At 39.1% G+C, this 27659-nt stretch overlaps 1 protein-coding gene across 2 annotated transcripts in view; it reads left to right on the top strand.

Annotated features, from left to right (window-relative positions):
- Positions 1-2075: 2075 nt before the first annotated feature.
- Positions 2076-27659, top strand: part of cdkal1 (CDK5 regulatory subunit associated protein 1-like 1) — a 455867-nt gene continuing 430283 nt past the window's right edge. The window contains exons 1-3 of one of the 2 annotated variants that reach the window (XM_055209421.2): positions 2076-2233; positions 3193-3356; positions 3544-3656. In XM_055209421.2, coding sequence (XP_055065396.2) covers positions 3199-3356; positions 3544-3656 — 271 coding nt within the window. In that variant the 5' untranslated portion in view covers positions 2076-2233; positions 3193-3198. The remainder of the gene's footprint in view (positions 2234-3192; positions 3357-3543; positions 3657-27659) is intronic. The other variant, XM_073871851.1, reaches the window with a different exon arrangement.

The following is a 27659-nucleotide window of genomic DNA, read 5'->3' as shown; positions in this document are numbered from 1 at the left end:
TTTGCCTTCAAAATCCACGTCCTTAAAAGGCTGCAGCCCCTGAAATGGAATGCACCTTAGATTTGTACGTGCCTTCATGCCTTGCATGCTGCCTCCAAACGTAGCATTTTAGACCTTTCAGACACATCCATTATCAGAGATTGGGACATGTTGGGTTAGTTGCCCCTTGTGTACGGTGCATCCCTTCATGGCACGCTAAAGAAAATGTATGACATAAACCATTCCAAACCTTTGAATTAAACAAAACGTATTAAATTATAAAATGTATTGTTTTTGGTTAATATCCTTATTATATTTTTCTGAGATATAATCACAAAGTATGTTTGATAAATTCATGTATTTTATAAAATGTCAAAATAAATTGAGAACCATTGGGTACATGACTAAAATGTGCATTTTATTTAAAATAATATGACTTTTCAATGGTGAAAAATATTTAAAGCACAGATATCAGAAGAATTTTATCCTTTATATTTAAAGGAAAAGTATAGATATAGAGAGCAGGGATTTTTAGTGTTCTATGTAGTTTTATTTTAAAGGTTGTTATATAGTTTAAATGTGGTGTTAGATTAACATGCATGACACTTTGCTTAATAATAACATCTATTTTAGTTTTCTTGCATTTTATACATATATAATGAAGTGATCTCACTGGTGTTTTCTTTGTGGAGAAGTCTCTGTATTTATTTGTCTGTGCATTATCTAAGTTTGATTTGGACAGAAGATAATATAATTTTGACTATAATATTTAGGTTTGACCTAGAAGTTTGAGGTTTGTGCAGTATATCATGAATTGTGTCTTAGCAATCAAGAACTGAACATACAAGACTGCAGTAAACAATGCCATCTATTGGATTTGTTTTGTACTGTATCAAATTTAATTTTTATCAAATGCAAATGTAATAGAAATCTTTTTTAAAACACGAGATATTATCATTTACAAACATAAAATAGCAATTATATTATGAAGTCATTGTACTGTGAAAAATAGCAACAATTGAATTTATGTATTTTTTGTTGCTGTTTTTTAAGTGCTTTCTTATGTGGCTGCAGCCTCCGAAGGTTACATTTCTAGGCTGCATACAAATTAAATTTTAGAATATATATTCATACATGCAAAGCAATTCCCGCACACTATCTGCTTGCTAAAAAATTTAATAAATGTTGCAACGTTTCGATCTATTGATCTTCCTCAGGCAACCTTTTTATGTATGTTATGAGACTTTCTGTCTTCCTATCCCACGCATCTATTCACTTCAGGTGTCCGACGAAATGCAAAAAAAGAACGGTGATATGTAGTGATTCAGTGGCTGCTCTGACTAGTCTAAAAAGTGAAAAATCTGAAGCCAGGCAAGACTTAATATTTAAAATCTTACAAAGTTTGTTTAGAATTAGGCAGATAAGGATAGGGGTAAATTTCCTTTGGGTACCTGCTAATGTTGGTGTGGATGAAAACGAAAAGTAGATTTGCTAGCAAAGAAAGTCATACACAAATAGAAATTAAGGTAGCTTTGAATAAAGCTGAATTCAAGAGGGTGATTTCATTTGAAGTAAGCAAGAAATGGCAACATTTATGGAATAGTGGGTCTAAAGGAAGACATCTCTTTCAGATATAGAAGTATGTTGGAAATGAGAGGAAAATATAAAAATAGAAAGAAGGATGTCATTTTCTCAAGACTTAGAATTGGTCATACAGCATTAAACTGTAGTCTGTTTAAAATGGGTAAACATGAATCGGGAGAATGGGAAACAGTAATGCATATTCTTAATGAGTGTTCTGCATATGAAATGGAGAGATTCCAATTAATACAAGAATTAGGATGGATGGGAGTTGATAATATTTCTTTAAAAGTACTGTTAGGAAACGAGTGTAGGCAATCAAGAATTCAAGAATTATTATTTAAACACCTGAAAAACACAGGAGCAATAGATAGAATTTAGGTTTAATATCCCTTTTTTTATGTATTTACTTTTTTCCAAATCTGTTCACTCCATACTCCAGATCAATAGGTGGCGGTAATGCACCCTTCCGTTGGTTTGCCAAACCGAAGTTTGTCTTCTCGCGCTTGCCGTTCAACGTCAAGGTAAAAGTTGAAGAGAGATCCATCATGGCGCTGTAAAAGCAAAACAAGCAAAGCATAGAGGAACAAACAGAAGAACAGCTTGCTTATTTGCCTCAAACCTTCAAGGATTTTTCAACATTTTGTAAAAATAAACACTTGACGTCCATCCGGTAAGCACGAGCGGCTGGATAGTTTAAACAAACAGAGTTTAAGTCAAACACGTGGAGTCTCGTGCTGTTTACTTCACACACTTTAAATGCATGCGTTGTAAAACGTTGCGTTTACCTCTTATTTGCGTTAAATTGTTCAGCCCCAGTGCTTATAATATGTTTGTTTGTCATTTAAGTTAAAATCTTTAAAAAATGGCGACATGCGCTTAACATGAACTCTCCCAGCATTCCAAAACCACAGCTTGCTGATTTGCCTCAAACCTTTGAGGATTTGTCAACATTTTGTAAAAATAAACATTTGACGTCCCTCCGGTAAGCACGAGCAGCTGGATAGTTTAAACAAACAGAGTTTAAGTCATACACGTGGAGTCTCGTGCTGATAATTTCACACACACACTTTAAATGCATGCGTTGTGAAACGTTGCGTTTACCTCTAATTTTGGTTAAATTGTTCAGCCCCAGAGCTCATAATATGTTTGTTTGTCATTTGTTGTGAGAGCAGCCCCATTTTTTAAACTTTTTAAAAAATGGCGGCATGCGCTTAACTCTCCCAGTATTCAAAAACAGAGACAGTGAAATGACGGCTAACTAACGTTAGACCCAATAAAACGTTAGTCCGGTTTTGAGTAACCCACTTTTACCCTAATTAACCTTGAAGTTGGTTACATGCCGTTTTTGCTTAAATATACGATATTTCATCACGTAACCAAAGTCAACAGGTGTTCAGTGTTTTGCTTTCATTTCTTTTGCATGTTCTACAAATATACGCATCTATTATTGGGCCTCAAATAAAGTTAGACTTTCACTGGCAGCCCAAATTTCGCTTCGTTTTAGCCAAAATTGCTGTTACTACTTGAATTGTAAACACAAACCATCACACCATGAATGCCTCATAAATCACTTAAATGATATTAGTGTAAGAGGGTGTTACAACTGTTTCTTTTTGCATGTCTTTGCAGTAGATCATGCCGTCTGCTTGTGAGTCTCTTGTTGATGATATTGAGGACATGGTCTCCTCAAACGAGCCCACTCCTCATGAGCGCCAGTTTGCCAGGAAAAGCATTGTGCCTCGTGCACGAAAACTAAAGCAACAAGCTGCAGGTGAAGAGCTACAGGCAGACAGGTGAGAAATGCATTCATCATAAATGTATCATGCATATATTGTCATTTTAAGTCGGAAATAATAAACCACACATACATTTTCCATCATTGTTTTCATGTTTAGTATTAGTTTACTCTGCTATATGTATTTACACAACCCTATGGAGATTTCTTCATTGATTTAAGATCTGTCTGCCTCTGATTGACAGCGTTATTCCAGGCACACAGAAGGTCTGGGTGAGGACGTGGGGCTGCTCTCACAACAATTCAGATGGAGAATACATGGCGGGACAGTTAGCTGCCAGTGGCTATAAGATAACAGGTACCTGTGTAAACAAAAGCAGTCTGCCTGAAATGTTTAAACGCTTACTGATTTATATCATCACCAGCAGCAATCATATCATAAATGCTTTTCAGTGAACTATGGCTTTGTGTAGTAAATGCCGCTTTATCTAAAGCAGCTGATGGCGATTTACTTGTAATCTAGGAACCGGCTTTACTGACGAAATGCGCATGTCATCGCATGCAAATTATCACCCATCTCTAGCTCACACTATAGTTTTTTGCACCCCAGCCCAAGTGAACTGCGCTTCAGCCCACCTCTGGTTTAACCAAACCGTGCCCGGGCACGGTACAGAGCGATCACACCAATCACAAGATCCAGGCTTTGTGGGTCAAATGCACCCGAGCGCGGTTTGGTTTGGACAGTGTGAGTACACCCTAAGAGACTCGAGCAATGGAGCAGAGCTCATCCTTCTCTGCCTTAGCCTTTGTGTTGTGTAACCATCGTGTTCCTCTTCATGACGCGTCTTCAAATGCTACATTGTTACTCGATTTAAAGTTGCTAATACTTGTGCCACCCATCGCAATTGCAGCCTGGCATATGAGACATGTCGCCGTTTTATAAGCCTGAAATACTGACAAACAGCAGACATACGGCTAGCGCATTTTCATTTCTTTTTAGCTGCTCTAAACGGTGGTTGGTTGTAGCAACTTCATGTGTTTGCATTCAGAGCAGCGAAGAAGAAATGAGTTCCGATTTTCAGCGTTAGCTTTAGTGTTAGATATAGCGGGCGTAACTAGTTCTTGTTTAAAAAATTATATCGGATTGGTGCATGGGTTTAAGTACTTGAATTAACTTACTGGAAATATAAGAGTAATCTCTTACTTTACCTTTTTTAAATGGTTTTCTATGGGCAGTGAGCGTTATGTGCGCTGTTTATGCACGCCGAACGCCTCACATTTTTGCTACCTGTCACATGTTTTTTGAAAGACACAAGAAGTTCATCACATATTTTTGCAAAAACTGTACCATTTAAAAATGCACAACACACATAAAATATATACTGCTTTTTCTGAAGTCAGTCAAAAAAGGCAGCGCGGTCCGCCTCGCGTTTGTGACCATTAAAACTCGCGTTTGCCAGATACTCGCATAATCTCATGCGTAATCAGAGTTTACTGTTGAGGGAGTGTCTTGCGTGTATTTGGTGAACATGAGCATCTGTTTTATCATAAACGGTTTATGACAAAACACGTAATGCACACAGGATCTCTCAACACGCAGGACACATATTTTGGAAAAGGGAACCACACACATGATACTCTGAACACTTATTTTGAATTAGCGCCCCTCAGATGAGGAGTCACGAGCCGCCACTGAATATACGTATATATGTATCTGGCCATTTTATATTTGGCCATCTGCTAACGTCTTCTATCCACTCCACTATAGTAAACAAATTTGGTAGCTGTGTTGAAAAAGTTGATGAGTCAACTTTTCAAATAACTTTCTCTGTCTGTGTTGCTCACTGCTGATTTTTGCTATTTATGCGCATACGTTTTGTACAAACAGTAAAAGAGTCTATATACCTGTCTTGAGGGTGAGTACAATTAAATATGGCCACTTCAGCTTTAATGTGCTTATTCATCATGTGAGTTTATTCCCTTATTTGGGCGATACCATAGACTGTAAAAAAAAAAGACACATGCACATATCACACTATATCACAGCTGTCAATCATGACGTTTTTATATCATTTAATAACTAACTAATCACAAACTCATTTTAAAAGCAAACATTTCAATTTACATCAGCGTGATAACAACTACACTAAATGACAGAAACCAGCTTTGGAATAAAAGTGTAAATATAGCTGCAAGCAGCAATGGCGGGCCCTCGCACGTTTTTTTTACCGCTACATGGTGCGTCCGAGAAAACGATGCACGGTGCGCAAGGGCATCAAGTGGGTAAAATATCAGTGGGCTATTTAATGTTGTTTCTGAGCCATTTGGGGACTGTAGGTAAAAAACAACCCCACATTTTAGACAAACAGGGGCACTAGTGAGCCACTTAAGAGACACACCTTTATCTGACCTTTTTGTACACACTTAACAGCCGAAAACTCTGATGTGTGTGCCAAATTTAAAGTTCAACTAAGCACGCCAAGAGTATAAAAAAACATGCCTGAAATTAAAGTAAAGTTTGACGCGTTGCCATAGGAACAGCGTTCGAGATGTCAAAAATTCCTTCACAATATATCATCTACAATGTCTCGGCATCATGTTGACCACTTCTGGTGTCAATCGCATGAATCCCATACGAGGAGTATTTAAAGGTTCACAGCATGTAACTGTCAGCCTTAAATATGTGTAAAAATGAAACTAAAGTTTGATGCATTGCCATGGGAACAGCGTTCGAGATATCAAAAATCCCTTCGCAATTTATCATCTACAATGTCTTTGCATTATGTTGACCACTTCTCGTGTCAATCGCATGAAAATCCTAGAAGGAGTATTTAAAAGTTAACTGTATGCAACTGAAAGGCTTACATATGCCTTTAAAATGAAAGTAAAGTTTGAACAGTTGCCATGGGAACAGCGTTTGAGATATCAAAAATCCCTTCGCAATTTATCATCTACAATGTCTCGGCATCATGGTGACCACTTCTCGTGTCAATCGCATGAAAATCCTAGAAGGAGTATTTAAAAGAACATTGCATGGAACTTTCAAAAAAATCCAGCTTTGTGACTGACACACTTCCTGGCGCCTGCTGGTGGCGCTATACCCGGGAGTCACAATAGGCACATCGATGCGATCAGAATCTTCAGATGAACAAACACCCCGCGTGTCATTACAATAAGACATTTTTTGCCTTAGTTATTAGACACTTCCTGTTTCTCTGATTTCGCCACAACTTTGTCGGCTCGCCATGGCAGAACCGTTCGAGATATCAAAAATCCCTTCGCAATTTAGCAAGTCCAATGTCTCGACATCATGTTCACCACTTTTGGTGTCAATCGCATGCATCCTCTAGGAGGAGTATTCAAAAGTTCAACACATGCATTTTTTAAACAATCCAAAATAGCTGACTTCCTGTTGGGCGGAGCCAAAATGTTAGAGGGCGAAAGTTGTTCGGGTCGATGAGATCTATATGCGTACCAACTCTCGTACATATGCGTACATGTTTGCACGATCTGTGCCCCAATGTTTGTTTTTGCATTGCAGGGGGCGCTACAGAGCTCCCTTGCCACGCCCGTGGTCCAGCCTTTGCCCGGACCTGATGGCTGACGACTCTGACTTCTGTGCCAAATTTCAAGAGTTTTCGAGTATGCTAAGGCACCCAAAGTGCCCAAAAGTGTTAAAAAAAAAAAAAATAATAAAAAAAATAATAATCCTAAGGAAAACAATAGGGCTTCGCACCTTTCGGTGCAGGCCATTCTGGCCTGCTCCTCGGTGCTCGGGCCCTAATTAAAATTTTTAGTTGGTCTCAAGTCCCACTGAATAACATGGGGAGGCGGGGTTTATGACCTATACTGAGACCAGTCACTGGGGGGCGATCGAGACGTTTTGGCTTCACTTTTCAGGGCTTGTGTGGCACGCTTGGGTGATACAGTGGCTTAGTGGGTAGCACTGCGGCCTCATAGCCAGAAGGTCCCAGATTTGAGCCCTGACCTTTCTCTGTGGAGTTTGCATGAGTAACACAGTGACAGCCATGATTTAAAATTGTAAAACATTATGGCCTGGTTTCACAGACAAGGCTTAGCTGAAGCCAAGACTAGGCTTAAGATGTTTAAGCATTTTTTATAAACATGCCTTAGAAAAGAAATTTTTGGTGTGTATCAATGACACTGGCATATTTTAAGATCTGTCATTGCAAGTTATTTTCAGTTGAGACGGCTCAAAATTGTGTTTCAGTCTAGGACCAGCTTTAAAACTTGTCTGTGAAACCGGGGTAAGAGCCTTATCCTTGTCCCAGCCTAAAAAGTAATTTAAGTGTAATTTAAATACACCTTGCACTGACATATCTTAACATATATCAGTGCCATTGTTTTGCCTCAAGATGCCCACCTGTAATGTTTTGTAAGGTTTGTTTGTAAAAACTACTTAAATATCTTAAATAACTAAGGCCTGGATAAATCTAAACCATACATTACACGAATCATACATATTGCATTTGTCAGCAATATGAGAATTTGAATATTTGGGTAAGTTGATTTTAGTTTCATGAACCACCACAAGATGGCACTCAAGCCAAACTGAGCTGAATCTGAGGGAAACAATAACAAAAACAGATTCAGCTGCTTCTGAAATGTAAACTTTTATGTGTATCTACCTTCCATTTATAGTATTTATAGTTGTATTTATATTTTCCATACCTAGTTTGCATCTATTTCATGTCGTTGGCACAATACGTGTATTTGTATTACTAACATTATCTCATAGACATTAGATGATCAGTCAGGTGACACTTGCTGATGTTTTGAAGAGATCTGCAGGAAGAAATCATTATGGTACTTTCTATAGCACTGAAGCCGTGTTATCAGCAGGGCCAGTATGTATATTTTTGCCTGTTCCTGTCCTCTGATAAAGAAACAAGGGCTCTCTTGTGTTGCCGAGTGCTTTCCCTGGCCGCTCAGCACGGCCATCTGGTAGTTATCATAGCATGCCTGTCTGAAATGAATCCCATCGCTGAAGAGATGTTGGAACCGTAGGGTCATTTCGTGGAGAGTTGGACATGCTGAACTTTAAGGCTGAGGATATATTTATCATACACGCTGTTCATTTTAATAACTATTTTCTTGAGTAATTGAAGTAGATTTAGCTTTATGAGAAATGATGGAAGATTCGTAACAAATCACATGCTAATGTATCCTAAATGAAATGCAGCAGGGTTTTCCTCACATAACTCCTGTATTTCAGTATCGGCCGAGGCTCTAGTGAGCTTTTCCAGACATCAGTAATTAACTAAAGATATTTAAAATTGAGTAAGGCAAGAGTTCACAGCTGCCATGAATTATACAGGACCTGCACAAATGAAAGGGGCTTACAGACCACAGTCTTTAGCTGTAGGAGTTTCCACATGGCATTTATTTGAAGTTCTCACATAATTGAAAGCAATTTGACCTCAGAAAGCTGTAAAATAACATATTCTTGGACGTTTAGCTCAGTAGTGTGGAAGCTCAGTGATTAAAAACTGAAGCAGGTTGAAGTCTGTTTGATCCATTAAAATTGATTCACTGAATGCAAGCAGAAAATCTGCATGTGCGTTTTTTTAAAGCTCTCAAAGTGCTGCATTGTTTTGGATATCGTCAATGTGGGATTCTCTGATCAATCTTCAATTTCACTAAACAATCCCTGAATCGATTCTTTATGTGGATTTTTTACTTCAGAGGTTGTGAATGTTATCTGTACTTCACCTGTTGTCCTGAAGATGGCACTATTTTTGAGTTGCTTACTTTCAAGATGCAATGTGTAACTTTAAGGAGGATCTATTGGCAGAAAGGCTATATACATAAATACCTTACATAATGAATTAAATTGTTTTTATTACCTTAGAACAGTAATTCTCAAAGTGTGGTCCGCCAAACCCCCCCAGTGGTCCACCAAAAGATGACCTAAACTAGGCAAATGTTTATACAATCGTCACTTATTTAAATAGATTTTTAATGCACTTGCAAAATTGTGATATCAGTTCTTGCCATTCTGTTTTAATAACGTAAAAATGGATCGGTGGCTATACCAAAGAGGAGTCAAAAGAAGGATCAAGCGTCAACTGAAAGCAGCTACAATCCACAGATCTATTAGTTTTGTAATGTACTAGTTTTTGTTTCATGTGTAAAATCCCTGTAATTTCAGTGGTTTTGGACATTAAGGGGAACATTTTTTTCAGTATTTTATTGTTACCATAGTTACAACAATAGACTTCATATACCCACCACCTCAGTTTTAAACTAAGGGCTCTTTGGAATGACATTAAGTGGGACCTAGGCTGTTATACTATGTTTAATTGCAGTTTTTTTCATATGTGCAGTTTGTTGTTCATATTAAAGGATAATTCCGGTATTTAACACTTTGAGTCTCATTTCTGGTTTGTTTTGGATGAACTACAGTGATGGACACAGAAATTTTGACAATGGGTCGTGTCTTGAGTTTTTGACTCGTTTAGAAGCGTCTCTTGACTGCTTTAGAATGGAAGTCAATGGCCATGCACAAACATGTCATTAAAACAACACTTAACGGTCATTTTCAAAACTGTGCTACTCACCGAGTGGTTCATGGTGTTCGTTGATGATTAAAAACAAGTTGTGTAGCGAAATACAGTTTCTGTCGTGTTTTATTTGGCATTTTGTAAAATTCCATTGACTTCTCTTGGAAGACTGTTTGCTCGCTGATATATCACTCCGCCGCCGGGAAACAGAAAAGGGTCTGTTTGTTTTTACATGTGGTTGTAGTTTTTTCGCTCGGTTTCTCTCAGAAGAAATTTTTCCCATATTTGTAGGGCTGGACCAGAATATTCGAATATTCGTTCCGTGGGTTGACATTCGATTTTCAGTTTTGAGATTCAAATATATATATATAAATATTTTACAGCGTTAATGCAGAGCTTTTGCCAAGCAGGAAGTGCGCCTCATGCTCCCGCTCTATAGGTGGCGCAGAGAGACCAACATCCATAGCCAACAACAGCACTAGTGGAAGAGATCACCTCAAACGGAAAGCACGCTTCCTGCTTTGGCATTCACGCTAATAGTGTTGTAAATAACGTTCAGTTTCTTGCAAAACCTGATTGATTTGCTTCACAAGACGTCAATATGTCACACGGAGTTATGGGGGATTACTGTTGTATTGGATATATATGCTTTAGCTCTTAAAGTGTGCGGATCTGTTGACTTGCATGACGGAGCACTGGGGTTTCTGCAAAATATCTTCTTTATTGTTTTGCTGATGAAAAAACATATTGGATGGTGTAAGTGTTTTAAATAAACTTGATTTTGAAAGTATGCTACCGTGTTATTACAGTTTGTTGGACTACGTTCATTCATGCTTCAGACTCAAATATAGAGCGGAAGTATATACGCGGTTGTGAGGTATCTGAAAAAATAGTTCCACTATAGCAAATAACACGGATTGAAATCATACATTGCGCCAATATATTTGTTTTTAATCATCAACGAACACCACGAACCACTCGGTGAGTAGTACAGTTTTGAAAATGAACGTTAAGTGTTGTTTTAATGACATGTTTGTGCATGGCCATTGACTTCCATTCTAAAGCAGTCAAGAGACGCTTCTAAACGAGTCGAAAAGTCAAGACTCGACCCATTGTCAAAATTTCTGTGTCCATCACTGTAGTTCATCCAAAACAAACCAGAAATGAGACTCAAAGTGTTAAATACCGGAATTATCCTTTAAGCTGTAACTCATTTCACATTTACTTGTTCAAATGAAATAAAATTTATATAATAATTTCTGAACATAGCATTGCATTTGTGTTTAATAAAATAGTTTTTGACTTGAAACAGTTGCATATTTTAACTTAAATTCAGCTTATCCTTCCTATTTTGTTGTTTTTTGGGGGCGTGTTAGAGTGGGATTCTCTTAGGTGGTCCTCAGAAAAAAATTGGAAGATAAAGTGGTCCTTGGGCTGAAAAAGTTTGAGAAACACTGTCTTAGAAGAAGCCAATTTATCTACACACACGAGGGTCTCCCTACGTCGAAGTTGCAATTCGTGCCGTCCTGTTTCTACAGTAGCCCTAAACGGACACTGTTCTAGACGGATAACATGTTTGTCCTGTGGCGGGTACCGTAGCATCTCTGTGTGTTTCGAAAGGCAGGGTTGAGTAGTGGACAGAGCCGTTGGTGGCAATTCTCAGTCTTGCCTCAAAAATCTATACGCAGCACCTTTAATCTGGCTAGGAACTACTGGCAGGTCCCTCCTTCAGTGCCAGTGTACGATTTGTCCATTTTATGATTTAACTTTTTGGAAAATCCAAAAAGCTGCACTATTTGCAAAAAAAGGGAATACTTAATGCCTGACCTGGCTCTGTTTGGTTTTATTTGCAGTATTTAGTGTTTGGGGGATAAGTGGGCGTCACTATGCTGCCCACGATCCTCATCTTATGAATGCAGTTTAGCCACCTTGGTGAGAGTGCTGCACTTTAATTGGCACCAGCTTGTCTTAACCGTGTATTCGACAATCGGGCTACTACATATCATGTGAAACCCCAAACCCTTCTGCAGAGAGTCCATTAAAAGCACCAGGCATCTGAAATGCTAATGGAGATGCTTTCACCTCGCCTGAAGCCCTGATAGTGAGCGAACGGCTCCACTGACTGGCATCTGGCAGGCCAAATCGATTCCTGCCTCTGTTTTGCATGTGATTTTTGATGTTGGCCAGACTGTGGAGATGAGCTGGTTACTGAGAAGAGATCTGGGCAGGTGAGAGTAATGAAATCCCACCTTGCCTCCTCCGGCAAGTTGGATGGGAGTTTTTCTTCTTCAACTGCTGTGGGATATTAATCACAAGCTTCTAAATCAATGTGAAAATTATCTGTAAACCCCTCCACCCTATGCCCAACATAGTAGATAAGCTTGTTTTGCATTTGCCTTCAAAAGTTTTTTGTTTTGTTTTTAATTTTCATATACGAACAGAGGCAGACACTGGCGCCTTGTTCGCTGACGTCTTTATCTCTGATTTCTTTATCATTTTTTTCTCTCTCGCTGTCTCTTTCTCAGCATGGTGTTTGCACGTGTTTGATGTCACACAGGATGTGAGCAGTTTGTTGACTAATTGTGGCACTTTTGCTTGCTTGTCTCCTCTCAATTGTAAGAAAATTACTTTAATCGTACCTCGGAAATTCAGTTTGATGTAAACTTCAGATGTGGTTAGTTTTGTTATTTTGACTCTTTTATTTCTATTGCATTGTGTGAGGTTTTGACTGAGTTGAAAGGGTCTGGTCGATGTAGCCAAAAAATACACTTTATTTTTTCAAATTATGTAGTTTTGATTATTTATTTACTAGATGGAGGAATCATAATTTCAAATAAACAGCAATATGGGGCAGTTTCCCGGACAGGGTTTAAATTAAGCCAGGATTAGGCCTTTGTTATATTAGGACATTTAGGTAGTTTTGACAAAAAATCCCTTTAAAAACCAATACTGGTGTGCATCAGTGGCCTCCAATAAGTATTGGAACAGAGGAAATTTTGTGTTATTACAGTCATATAATAAAGTTTGGGTTTTTTTCTTTTATCTTGGAGAGGATAATGCGATTATCCACTATTGTTATCTTATATGGACGTCCAGGATTTTTTGTTGCTGAGCTCACCAGTGCGTTTTGTTTTTTTATCTGGCATCTACTAATACTCCTCCTGTCTGACTGATGGATTTGTTGTGTTTTTAAAACTTAAATATGGTCTGTATCACTTGCATATGGTCTGTATCACCACCTGAACCACATGATGTTCAGAGCCACAGCTTCCAAATGCCAATGTCACACTTAAAATCATCTCCAGACCTTTAACATCCTTTATTTATGAGTAAATAATTTAACAAATAGACAATAACTGCCCATAATATAGCTTATGAGTCAACTGTCCCATTTCTTTTGACCTCTTTAACAAGGGGGAGTTACATATCAAACAGCTGTAATTCCTAAACCCTTCATACAATTAGATGTCAATGATGTATACATTAAAGCAATAAACCCCAAGAAGCAGTGGGTTACCAGTGCTTTTTATAACAGCTAAGGGGCATTGTTTGGGACGACGCGAAGCGGAGTGCCTAAAAAACCCCTTAGCTGTTATAAAATGCACTGTAACACCACAACTTCTGTGGGCCTAATTGCTTTAAAGGAATAGTCTACCCTTTTGCCATATTAAACTATGTTATAACCTAAACCTAGACGAATTAATACATACCTATCTTTTTTCAATGCGTGCACTGTACAGCGCGTTGTGAATGTGTTAGCATTTAGCCTAGCCCCATTTATTCCTATGGCACCAAAAAAAGTTGTATTTTGTGGCACCATACTTAGTAGTATAACTCCTCATGTAACAGTCTTTAAATAGGGAAAACACAGAAGTGTTTGGTGGCTTCCCTGTTTGGTACCATAGGAATGAATGGGGCTAGGCTAAATGCTAACACATTCACGACGTGCTGTACAGTGCACGCATTGAAAAAAGAAAGGTATGTATTAATTCGTCTAAGTTGAGGTAATAACATAGTTTAATATGGCAAAAGGGTAGACTATTCCTTTAATGTATATATGTCATATTCACATCTAAGTCAGTGTTTAAGTTGGGTAAGTTCGCCACCTAGTGGATAATAGTGGAAAAATAGATTTGAGGTAAAAACTCCTTGATAAGATAACTCAACAATATTTATTGACATTTATCTGGATATCGCCATTAATTGTGCAGTTGTAGAAAAATAAAAAATATGATTAAAGACAGTGGTGTTTATTTTCATAAATCAGTACGTAGCAACAGTGATACAGTGATACTTAAGCTATGTAATGCGGTCTGAACGGTGGCATTACCAAGGTATTTTATCACAGCTTAGAACGCGTTTAAATGAAGGACCAGAATTGCCCGTTTTACTAATATCACTTAGAGCCTGACAGATTTATCGTTTACCTGTCGCATATATTTGTATCGCCGTATATGCCACAGATATGCAGCCGATATTAACGTTTCTTACAGAACACATTAAATGCTTTTTAATGCTTTTTCCAGCAGAGTGTGCCCTATTAGTTGCTGATGGTCACCCAGGTCACTGTGTAATGACACCAGCCAATCCCCCACCCCCTTCACTTCAGTCAGTCTCTCAGTTCAGGTGGCGGCAGTCACGCAGTGTCTTTTACAACATTTTTACTAGGGATGCACCGATATGGAAATTTTGTCCAATACCGATAACTCTTTATATTTGGGGGCCGATAACTGATATATATTGGCCTATAAATATTCATATTATTTTCACAATGAAAAACTCCCAGACCGCGGACATCTTGTCTTTACGCTAGACTAGCATACTCTTCTTAAGCCCGCAACACGTGTCATCTTCGTGCTATGTCACAGAAAGCACCAATCAAAACTCCACATGGCCAGCAATGAGCAAGTGAAGTGGTTCAACAAACCAAAATAATCCATCATTTATTGGCTTTCATTTATCGGCCTAATTTTGCTATCAGACCGATAATATTAAAAATAAGCAGTTATCAGCCGATAACGATATGTCGGCCGATATATCGTGCATCCCTAATTTTTACACCTGGTATTAAGACCCGCTTTGGTCGATTGTATTATAAGTGGACAAGAGAGACGTTTAAACTACGCGCAGTCGTACATCGTACAGCCTACATCAGTATGTTCTCAGTCAATCATTGTCTTCGTAACGGTGAGTTGCTTCTAATTTGTGAAGTACACAACTTACTGTAAAGCTAATAAACAATGACATCATAATTTTCCCTTTTTATAATACAAGTCCAATATAATGTAATTCTCGTCAAAACTGCAAATGATGAAAGTTTTATGTATTTTGTTCTGTTTGTGTTTTAAAGTTATTTATAATAAGTCAAGTTTACTGTTTAGTGCACAGATATCAGACTCATTTTGGATAATAAAGTTTATTGTTAACTTCTTGCCTATAGTACATATCTTTGTCACGTCAATTTAAATGTTTGATCACCACATTTGTAAGTGAGCATTGCATTGTATTTATTTACAATATATTATGCTAATGTATATAGTGTATTCTATGTACAGTACTGTAGTATAATATACTGTAGTATAATATACACATAAAGAATAGGGGTGTGACGAGACACTTAATCCGCGAGACGAGATGAAACACGAGATTGGGTTCACGAGACGAGACGATATTTTTACACTTTTTAAGAAACCCTCAATGATAAAATAAATGAATAAGAAACTGAAATCACATTATTTAAATGTTTTAACTAATCAAGGACTGGCTCTAACAATTATTTTGCTAACTGATAATGAAGTAATTTGTTATTTTTGGGTAATAAAAATACACCCAAGTAAGCAGTAGCCTTTAAAATTACATAATAACGAAGATGCAATAATAATTAGTTCAAATAAAGTATTAAAACCAAGTTTCATTAAACAACATGAACAAACACATTACATTTGTGGCCTGTAAATAAAAAGCATTATGTATGTATTATAACAAATGCCTGCAGGGGGCAATAGTGGACTTGTCTCGTGAACGCTATCTTCACTTTCACTTTAGACGGAGAGAAACGCTTATTTTTAGCCAAACAATGTTTAAATCCATATTAATATTCAATATATGTCCATTTCTTTACACTAGAAATGATACAGCCACTGTCATTTGAGCAAGAACATGCAGACATAAATCATGTAAACTCTGGGTGAGGGTTTAATCTGCTGAGACTTCACATCAACGCGTCTCAGACTGCACACGAGTTTCCAAACGAACATTATTGGAAACCCAAACAAAAAAGCAAACGCAGTAAAAGACAAATATAATGCATGCACTGTAAAAGGGTCAAACAGAAAGCTGCATCCTCCGGAGGTCGCATATGCAGGCTGCATACGTCATCAAGGTTTATTTCAGATCATTAACTGAGCCTTAGATTCGCAAGTCGTAACAATTTGCGATTAACTAAATAATTAGTAAACTTTATAATTGTTAATAGTCTCTAATAAGACAGTGATGAAGTAAATGCAGTTTAAAAATGCAACCTCTGAAGGATATAGTCTTTTATTTGAGAAACGGCAAGTACCTCCACAAGAAATCTCACGAAACACATGTAATCTCGCGAAACACCTTTATCTCGCGAGATCTCGTCGCGACGAGTCTTTTTCTACTCCCTAATATCTGTATCAGCATCGGTCCGAAAAAACGCGTATCGGTCGGGCTCTAATATCATTATATGATTGTACTCATAATAAATTTGGGTAAACAGGTAAAATAACACAAAATTTCCCTCTGTTCCAATACTTATAGAGACACTGTATGTTATGCCAGTACAAGGTGTTTTTAAATTAAGGCAGCACAAACATGCATTTTAGTCCGGGACTAGGATAAGCCATGTCTAAGAAAATACTCCCAAAATAAGAATGACATTAAAATATTATATTTTGTGTTTTTCACACTTTGTGGCTGTAGTGTATTTTAGCATGTGATTCAACAGATCTTTTACCAGCATGCCAGATTTCATTAACAAGAAAAAAGTTGCACCACAAAACAGGCAGTAACACATTCTTTTTTTGTTGTGTCATACTAAAAATATCACGACAGCTTGTCTTCTGAAACTTGTAAAGTTTTAAAGTTAGACACTGGCAGCAGGTTTAACCAGAGATCAGGGTGTGAAAATGAATAGTTTGGCCGTCATGCAAGACAAACCCTAACTCCAACGTTATAATTAGTGAAAATATGTTTGCCATGAGTTTTGCATAAGTGTATACGATTATCTTTCTATGGATGTTATATAATGGCAGCTTATGGTTGCCAGAGATGAGGGACTCTTAACACGTTTTGTGCAGTGTAGTGAGCGGACGCCGCCTGACAGCTGCCGAAAGCTTGTGGATTCTGAGGCTGGCAGAAGTTTTTACTATTGGTGCTGGATGTCACCTGACACCTGCTCATGTGTGCACACACCTGCTCTTATTATGTACAAGATATCAGACCTAGGCTGTGTCTGAAATGGCTCACTTTACCCATTTGTAGTGGTGTCTAATATTATAGTGGACATTAAAGAGTTCAATGCTATAATGCACCACAATAATAAGTATACAACCGATGTACACTCAACGTCTAGCTTTACCTCTTCACTGTGGGGCGCTTGCCAAATAAACTCGACACAAGATGACGCCCGCAGCGCTTCTGTTGCTTAGTGTCCGAATTCACTCACTCGTTCATATTCACTCATTCAAGTCGACAATATAAGCAAATTAATGTAATGTAATCTTAGACACAGCCCTGTAGTGTGTGTTTGGCTTTTTATGTGCATCTTTTGTCCTTAAACTCTATTTTTCTTATTGTCATATTGATATATCATTAAATTGACATCACTTTAGGGTATTTTAAGGAATACCATTGTTTTACAAAATGGAATCTAAATCCCAAACACTAACTGTTTGGTAACGCTATAGATGTTTTTTGTCCTGTTGAGACGACACCATGACACAACTGTCCAATAAACTGCGACATTGTAGCATCTGTGCCATCCCTCATGTCCGCACTTCACAGGACCGCAGGAAACCACAAGACATGTTGTGGCTCCAGATTTTCCCCCTTGATGGACACTCTTATTGGAGCGACTCTGTAGATTGGCCGCAAGCAGGAGGCCGTCATGGCCGAATCACTGGAGATTACTAGAGGAATTTTCTGGAAGTGGGTTTTCTCTGTACGGCACACTGCTGATATGAGCTTTCAGTCTGCACATTTCTCAAGCCAGGAATTCTGTGAAAACCTTTATAATAGGCGCCCAGAACCCAGCAGGTATGTCGGCGAGCGTTGCTGAAGTTTGGGTTGTGTATTCGCAGCCTTGTCAGAAGCTCCAGCTGGGTGTCTTTGTGTGATTTCTTTTTTTTTTATACTTGCACACAGAATATTACGCTTCATTCCACACAGCGTGAAAGAAGGTTGTTTTTGGGAGGGAGTACTTCTGATGACCTGCAGGTGTCAGTGTTCACCCACAGAACTGAGACTGAACTGTTTATCTGTAAAAAAAAATTGGAGATTGAATTTAGAGCTCGCAGAGAAAGCATGATGTCAGGCTTTGGCTTGTGAAAGCACATGTTTTTATACTTAACGTAATTTTTTAAAATGTATGTAGATCATCTTTAATGCATTTGTGCTGTATGTTTAAACACTGAACATATGAACATGTGTGGATGGTGTTGTACAAGACAAAGCAACTGTTGTGTTGTTGTCACAAGGTCAGTGCATACAAGTACTGCGACAGTTTGTTTTGAGTGCTCTCTAAAAGCACATTTGAGACATGATTGCCAAAATGCTGATGTAGCAGAAAATTGTGACCTGAATAATGTTTGTTTTGGAAATAAGGCGCATGAGGTCATTTAAACGGAAAGTTTACCCGAAAATGAAAATTCTGTCATCGTTACTTGGCCTCAAGTTTTGCAAACCTGTTTTTTTCTGATGAACACAAATGAAGATATTTTGAGCAATGTTTGTAACCAAACAGTTTTGAAGCACCATTGACCTCCATAGTATTTTTTTCCTTCTGGAAGTCAACGGTGCTTTAGATTCCTGCTTCATTACAAATATCTACCTTTCTTTTTAGCAAAAAATAAATTTATTCAAGTTTGTAATAAGTTGATGGTGAGCAAATAATGACAGAAATTTTTATTTTTTGGATGAATTATCCTTATAAAGTGGGATAACAATATTATTATTATTATTATTATTATTATTATTATTTAGTCTTAATTCCTCAAAAGTCTTTTTTATTAAGACTAAGTGCATTACCCTGTATACATTTTTTTGCTTTGCGTTCATCAGTACAAAGAAATTTATAACCGGTTTGTAAAAACACGAGAGTGAGTAAATGATGACAGACTTTTCATTTTTGGGTGAACTATCCCTTTAAATCATGTTTGACTGTAGGTGGTGCTGTTGACCAGCGATGCGAGCTACAACATACTCCCTAAATTTTCATCTTTTGCTTGTTAGACATTGGCTTCACAGACAGTCAACAGGATACCTCAGTGATTTCCATAAAAACAGACAATGCTGCCAGTAAACATTAACCATGGACATTAAATATTACAGCTTCCTTGTTCCACAGGATTGGCAAACTTTATTTTGCTTAAAGCTGAAGCTTATTCAAATATCTGCTCCCCCACAAAAACCTTTCTTTTATGTAAGTGCAGTGGAAAAAAAACTCGCATTATTAGTGTAGTTGTGTAAAATGTTTTATTAAATGTATATATACATATTTTTTAGAGAAAGGTACTTAATAGGTGTTTGGATTTACATTATCTGTGCACTTCAATGCGCACACCTTACGCCTGTCACTGTTCATTCATAAAGTACCCTCACTCGTGTCACCGTGATTGGCTGTACGGGATCTACGCAGCGGTACGTGTCTCGCAGAGCCGGCCAATGAGAGCGCTCGGTTGTTTCTGATGTTCCTGCCTCCTCCGCTCGCCGGGTACAGAGCAGCTCGGTGCTCTTGTGTGCAGCTACCACCGTTTCTCCAACTCTTCAACACTGGAGCAGTTTACGGTAGTACGACGAGGCTTCTCTCCTACCCCCACCACTATATCTAAATCTATGGAGATGTGGATGCGGAAAGCTCTGAAACTGGCAAAACGAGGTGCCGGTAACATCCGAAGCAGCTCTCAATCAGACGCGAGCTGTGCTGCTTCACTCACTGCTAACAAATCTGCAAACCCAGGCACAGGATTTACTGGAGGAAGAGATGGAAAGAGTTTTAGCCCTTTTATTGGACTGTTGCTTTAGAGAACGTTAGGAGAGCGTTTGCTTTTTAGGAGATTTTAGGAGTTATGTCAACTGCGTAATTGTCACACTTATTGTTTGTTTATTTGTGAAGAACTTGTGATTTTCATCCGGTACGGTTTTCAGCTGCGAGACTGAAGATGAAGCACTACGAAACCTTAAAACTGTACTTGTAGTTCACTTCTGCTTTATTATTAAGCTGATGATACACACCATTTTTTTTGTTTGAAAAGCGTAAATTTCTAATTAAATTTCCAGAATGGCTCATCTACAGGTGTTATAGTGCACAGGACACCCTGACACCCAATGTCCCTCCTCACATAGATTCTCTTATGCTTAAATTTGCTTATTGTTTGCTTTTCTACTATGAATTTAGATGTCATGAGTGATGCAAATATACCATGTTTACACTGACATATTTACACAGGGATCGCAATCACTGGATCCTATCAAATTGCTTATTTCTTGATGTGTGTAAATTGAGGATGCACGCTGATTGACATGACATGCAGGACTGGAGCCTTTGCCAGTTCAAACATCTGTCCTGTATTGTGAAGACTCGAATGGTTTCCTGCTTTGTCCAGTATTTAAATATTTACGGAGTGGTTCAAAAATGTAATAACACCCTTTAGACTTACTGTAGCCCCCTATGAAATTCTTTTGACATCGACAAATTATACTATCAAAATATATAATGCTCAAGGATGATGTCATCGCTTATCTCTGAGCCTCATGCTTCATAGTGAGACCTCAATGATTTACACACTGTTCACAAGACATAAATACTTGGACTAGATTTGACTCTACAGCTAGACTTGCTAGATGACACTCGAGGAAGGCAAAGTGAGTGAGTACAGTCTCAGGGTGCACTCATATCATACCTAACCTACCCGAAACGTGCCTGAGCGCGATTGTCTCCCCTCTCTACTGCCCCAAAAGGATTAGGATGCGATTGTTTTAAAGAAGACCGAAGTAATCCACTCTCTTAACACTGGAACCCATCGTAATGTTAATTTTTTATTTAGTTGTTTGGGGTGCAATGTCACGCAGCCCTCTCTCATCACATTGCTTAGTTGATCTGTTGCGTGTGCAGCTCAGACCTTTACGTAACCTTGCTGCGCGCATTATAAGGTTTTTACGAAGGCAGATGAAGGTGAGTGGTCGCGCAATTGACTTCTCTTACTGGAGCGATCACACTGCGCGTTCAGCGCCTGACCCCAAGTGAACCACGCCCGAGCCCACCTCTGCAAGCAGCTAGGGCGTGATTAACCAAACCGCGCCTGGGCACAGTACAAAGCGATTCCCCTAGTCAAACGGACCAGTCTTTGGGGGTCAAACGCACTCGGTGCGTTTTGGTTGGGATAATGAGAGCGCACCCTCAGATTTCATGTTTGGTGCGGCTGTTCACATTCACATCCCTTGTAGTGATCCTACAATCTAGGTTTAGGAGTTTTATTTTTCAGGACAGTGGCTTTCTAGGAGCACCATTTAAAAACTAGACCAGTAATACATCAACTAAGCTAAATAGACTAAGCTAATAATCAAGACTTTGCTGCTGTAACATGGCTGCAGCAGGCACAATGATATTACGCAGCACCTGAAAATAGTCCCCTGCTATTGAAAGTAACCAAGGGGACTATTTTTCGGGCAGTGTGCAATATCACTACGCCTCCTGCAGCCATGTTACAGCAGCAAAGTCCTTGATTATTACGGACTTTGAATGAGTATAGTTTCTAGCCATATCGGCCTAGAAAATAACAACTTTTAATTTTCTGTCGGTCTTAGTACACGATTATACTACAGAAGAGTCAAGTTTTAATTAGGAAAAATATTGAAACTCTTTGGTTATTTTTGAGCGTGATGCTAATGGTCTAATCAGATTCATTGGATTATGCTAAGCTATGCTAAAATCGGTAACGCCAGACCCGGAGTAAAAATCAGTAAAAAATCAAATGTTTAACTCTAGGGGAGATAGAAAGTGAGCATATTTTCAAAAAAGTAGAGTGTCCATTTAAACCCCATTTCTCTTGGGAATTCAGTCTCGGGCCTCGTATGAACTGTGCTAGGCTTTAGTTTTTTATAATGAACAAATCCTCAAGCCCGGAGTTTAGTTTGTTTTACTAAAACTAATCAAATTGTGTCAAATGCACAGCCTTTCGAAAGACGTTCGACTCATGCACATCGTGACAAAACGCAATGCATCTCCTGGGCTACATACTACCTTCTGCCTTCATGTATATATACGATTTACGTGTACAACGTAAACGCACTTGCAAATGCGGACCCTCGCACTGTACGCGGACCCTCGCACTGTACGCGGACCCTCGCACTGTACGCGGACCCTCGCATATGTGTAAAAACTTAGCTATGCTTCTATCTTTAATCTCATTCCCCCAATTGTGGATCAAACCCACAAAAAATCTTACCTGATCTGGCCTGGTGTCCTTATATATTCAAGGTTGTGTTTGGGAGGTTATAAGGGGCGTTTGTTTTCATCACTTGAGCTCTGGCGTCTCTAGCGATTACTTATGCAAGGTTCTGACCGCGACACTCTGAAGTGGCTGTCGGTCAGATGGATTTCTATTGCCTCAATCTACAACTCTCAGTCTTCTGGGCATTGTGTCAATGTGACCCAATGATGTTTTCATCCGTCGAGCCCCATTCCTCTTTCCCCTCCACCCCAAATCCCATAAACACAGCTCAGGCCGAGCTCATATCAGAGTCCTCCCCCACCACCATCAGTCACAGCGGGATGAAATTATCTCTGCGCCTCTTACATCAAGAGAAATAGAAAATTCTAGATTGATACAAAATGGTAGATGGTGGTACCGGTTGCTGGTAGCAATCAGCTCATGGCCGTGTTCAGCCAATTGCAAACTTGCAGGGTATGCGGCTGTTTGGCAGTCGGACCTTTCACCTCCCCGTAATGACTCCCGGATCCCGGGTTCGGAGCGGGGGCCAGTGGCTCGGATCAATTTATTTCCACGTGTTATGTGTGAGTGAGGTTATGGGAGAGTGAGGACCTGCCCAAGTTTACCATTACCTGCATTGATATATGAGAATATAGGTAGGGTTTTATCCATTTCCCCCCCTTCTCTTGGGTCGGTCACCGTCATGTATACAGAATATTTCATGTCACGAAGAGTGCCACAATAAGCTTATACTGGCCTTCTGCTTGTCATGCATCTGTTTGTCATTGGAACAAGAAGTAGGATTGTAAAGAGACCATTCAAAACGGCACCTTTTGTCTTTTTCTTAAAGACCTTGATAAAACTACAACTGTGAATGAGACGCTTGCTTATTAAACTTCGTTAGGAATAAGGGAAACAGTCAGGGACTGTCACGACATTGTTGTTGCAGGCCAGCGCTACTTGCTGTCAGAGCTTCACATGGGTGTCCTTCAGAACAAAGCAACAGCGAAATGTTTTCTCGCTCGTGAATAAATACGAAGAGAAAAATAAAACCTTAACTCCATCAACAGAAGCATAAGTAATTAAAATGACAGTTACGTGAGGCAGAAAGCGATGGCGAGCTTCTTTCGAATTGCATTCGAGGATGACAGCCAAGAATGAGGGTTTCAAAGCTACTTAGTCTGCCATATTTTTCTCTTTTATGCTTCTTTTATTCACCAGTAACGTAACCCACTTTGTGTTTTTTTCTTGGCCATCAATTTTAATGAATGCATTACCCTGACCACCTGCTGAAGGAGAGCTGACCTGAGAGGACAGGAGTTGTTATGGATTAATTCTGCATGTCTGGATCCTCTGCTTTCTGGTGCAGCCACGTCGGATAAATACAAATGAAAGAGCAAAATGTTTTTAAAGCCTCCAGTGACTCACAGACGCAATAGCAATTTGCCTACAGCGTAGACTGTTTGATGCGGCAAAGCGAAAGGTCCAACTCGAAGCAAATGAGAAGGCACTGACCTTCCCGTGTTGTCGAAATGGTGAATAATTGCTTGAACATGAGCTGCATAGGCAAATCGGGAGAAATCGGTCTTAGATGCAGATTGCTTGAGTTTGGAAAGTAGATATCCTGAAGTTAATTTTCTTTTTATTCCTCATAAATAAGACGTTTTCCCCTTTCCCCCAATTTAGGAACAATAAGGTTGATGTGCCATATGGATTTCTGTACTCTGGAAAAGTTAACTAAGTAAATTATCGTATTTTGATTTCAAGGAAATCCATAGTCCTGCATTGATTGAGCATTAACTGCTTTGGCATGTTTTCGATCCCGAGCGGTTGTTTTCCAGAGTGTCCTTGAGTGTGGGACTATTTATAACGGTTCCCAGTGACTGCATTAATATCCCATACAGTTTATATCGGTGGGATCTGGGTTTACCGCATGACAGTAGGCCAATCCCTTGTCAATGATGCTCTGGGATAGGGGCCGTCGCCTGTCTCGCTCTGATAAACTGTCAGGGCCAATCGACGGGAAACGCATTCCTCCTCGCGCTCTCCGGCTACCGTGCAACCGCTTGTCTTTTCTCTGTCGTGTCCAAATGAGGCCCAGACCTAGGAGGCACCCAGAGGAACGTCTGGTCAATTTTGTTAATTGGAGGTTGATTGGATGTGTCTGTAAACTGGATGTTGTCTTGGCTTAATTGTTTAGATGAATTTCTCCTTGTGTGTGTGAGCACGCAGAGGGCCACTGGGAAAGTAAATATGCTGACGGTCGCCAGCACATCCATCACCGTCAGAATCATCCCAGCAGCGTGGCCGTCCGTGTGACAGTTGCGGCATGCCGGCCGTTTCTGCACCGTCACTCCACATTCCTCACGCTTCTCATCCGAGGCACGAGTTAATAATAGTACACAAGAAATTTGAGGGGAAAGTAGCGGATCCATCTCTGTAATGCTTTTCTGCTCACTTTCTTTGTAAAGCACCCCCACTGATCGTGTAACGCCGGACTATCACGCTCCATCAAATGCAGCATTTTTCCTAAATCTGATTGTTATTTATATTTGGTGTGAGCAACTTCACATGAGAGTGAGGTTAAAGGAATAGTCTACTCATTTTCAATATTAAAATATGCCACTACCCTAACCAAGAATTGCCGATACATCCCTCCATCATCTGTGTGCGTGCACGTGGGTGCTGGAGCGCGCTGCGACGCTTCGATGGCAGTTGGCTTGGCCCCATTCATTCAATGGTGCCATTTGGAGATAAAGTTAGAAGTGACCAAACACATCAACGTTTTTCCTATTTAAGACGAGTAGTTATATGAGCAAGTTTGGTGGTACAAAATAAAACGTAGCGCTTTTCTAAGCGAATTTAAAAGAGGAACTATATTTTATGGCGTAATAGCACTTTTGGGAGTACTTCGACTCGCCTGAAAAGTCCGCTCCCCTTCTCCCTCTCATAATGGGAGAGGGAGGGTGTTACTGCGCCGAGTCGAAGTACTCCCATAAGTGCTATTACACCATACAATATAGTTCCTCTTTTACATCCGCTTAGAAAAGCGCTACTTTTTATTATGTACCACCAAACTTGCTCGTATAACTACTCGTCTTAAATAGGAAAAACGTTGATGTGTTTGGTCACTTCTAACTTTATCTCTAAATGGTACCATTGAATGAATGCTATCGAAGCGTCGCAGCGCGCTCCAGCGCTTACGTGCACGAACACAGATGATAGAGGGATGTATCAACAATTCTTAGTTAAGGTAATAACATATTTTAATATTGAAAATGAGTAGACTATTCCTTTAACAGAGCTGAATCTGCTCTCAACACTCGACTCTAAGGCTGCTCGATTATGAGAAAAAACCTTTTTATTCCACAATTACTCAATGACTTTAACCTTTTTTAAAGAGTTATTAAATGTGTATTTTTCTTAAGGAAATCCACTTTTAAAAACTTTGCTTTTATGTTGTCATTTCAAAGCAGTGGTGTCTTCAGAAGTGCCTTACAAACACATCGGTCCAGCAGCAAATCATTCATATTTTAAAAGCAAGAAATAGTTTTGCCTTAGCTTAGGCGTGCAGCTGAAGACGTGCTGGATTTATAACACAAGACGAAACGCCGGAAATTGAATGCGACACAATAATTGCTTTACCTCGATTATCTTGTTTTTGTAAAAGTTTAAATCAAAAAATCAAAAACAATTAATTGCATAGCCATACAAAATACTTGAAAGACACTAATCTCTGAGGTTTTGTTGTGTTTACATCTGTGCCAGGATGAATTAATTTTGAAGGTCTATATTGATTGAAGTTTTTTGATGATATTTGTGACAATAAAATCTTTGCTATGGTTTATAGAGAATTGCGAACAGATTTTCCTGTATTGCTTTTGTACACCGATTCGTTCAGCTTTTTTAGAATGGTTTTTTAGTTCGGTCAACTTTTATTATATCAAGGTATTTAGAAATGTACTATTTTTTGAGCGTGGTATGAAAATATTTATCCTTGATGTGTTAGCCAATATTGGTGGCTTTGTGAGTACCACAATCATGTGGCCTTCTGAACCCAATTTTTAACTTATGAAAGAGTCTAATGTCTTGATGTGTCGATCTTTTTGATAAATTGTAAACACTCAGTAACCATGTTATTAACTGGAGTACCACATAGCTCAGTGAATTGTGTGGTTTCTCACTAAGTCCCAAAAAGTTTTTGCCTATTGTGTAGGGCTGGGGATGCAGTAAATACAGCGGGGTAAAATAAGTATTGAACCTGTCAACATTTTTTAAGTAAATTTATTTCTAAAGGTGCTATTCATCCATGCAATCCACACATTCAAAGATATCAAACCATTGATGTTCGTTAAGCAAGTTATGTGTAATCATGTAAAATGATACGGGGAAAAAGTTCCTAATGAAAAGGGGGTGCAAATAGACACGGAAAGCCAACACAGGCAGTAATAAAAAAGCAGTCATGCCCCTTAACAGTGCAAATGATTACAGCTGATTCAGTCCCTAAAATAGTGTCTCATTACCAAGGTGTCATGCAAGAAGCATGTCATGATGAGTAAACCCTAACCCTAATGCACTGCCAGGTAAACTCTCAATTGGTTTTATGCTGCGTTTACACCAGCCGCAATAGAGGCAACAAGGGCAGGTTATTTACATGTTAAGTCAATGTAAAAACGCGATTAGGCATCCTGTGGCGCGGTGTGCGCGGAAGGCGTGGCGCATTCCGCACGTTCAGCGCGAATTGAGCGTTGCTACGGGAAACAGGTTACCTTGCTGTAGTAGTGACGTGATTACAGAAAGCGAGCGGAGTCTCAGCAGAGTTGCAGAAGCCCCTCCCATGACGCGGATTTCCGCCTGAATGTTTTAAATGACTAGACTTTCACGCGCAGCTTTCATGCGCGAATGAAGCGAGTACACTCCAAATGTTGAAGCGTCCAACTACGGCGAATAGTGCGTTTTTGCCGCCTTTACCTCGGCTGGTGTAAACGCAACATTAGGCTGCATTTACATTTCAAATCTTAATGCACAGATCCGATCTTTTTACCATATCAGATTTTTTTGTCCTGCCTGTTTACATACTTTAGATACGCCTCATATTCAATGTCTGTGTTTAGATTAAACTACTGCCCAGACAGAATGTTAGCTTAACCAGGTGCAGCC

This window comes from Misgurnus anguillicaudatus, chromosome 10 (assembly GCF_027580225.2).
Source record: "Misgurnus anguillicaudatus chromosome 10, ASM2758022v2, whole genome shotgun sequence".
Taxonomy (NCBI): Eukaryota; Metazoa; Chordata; class Actinopteri; order Cypriniformes; family Cobitidae; genus Misgurnus; species Misgurnus anguillicaudatus.
This window is presented reverse-complemented; position numbering and strand designations above follow the sequence as displayed.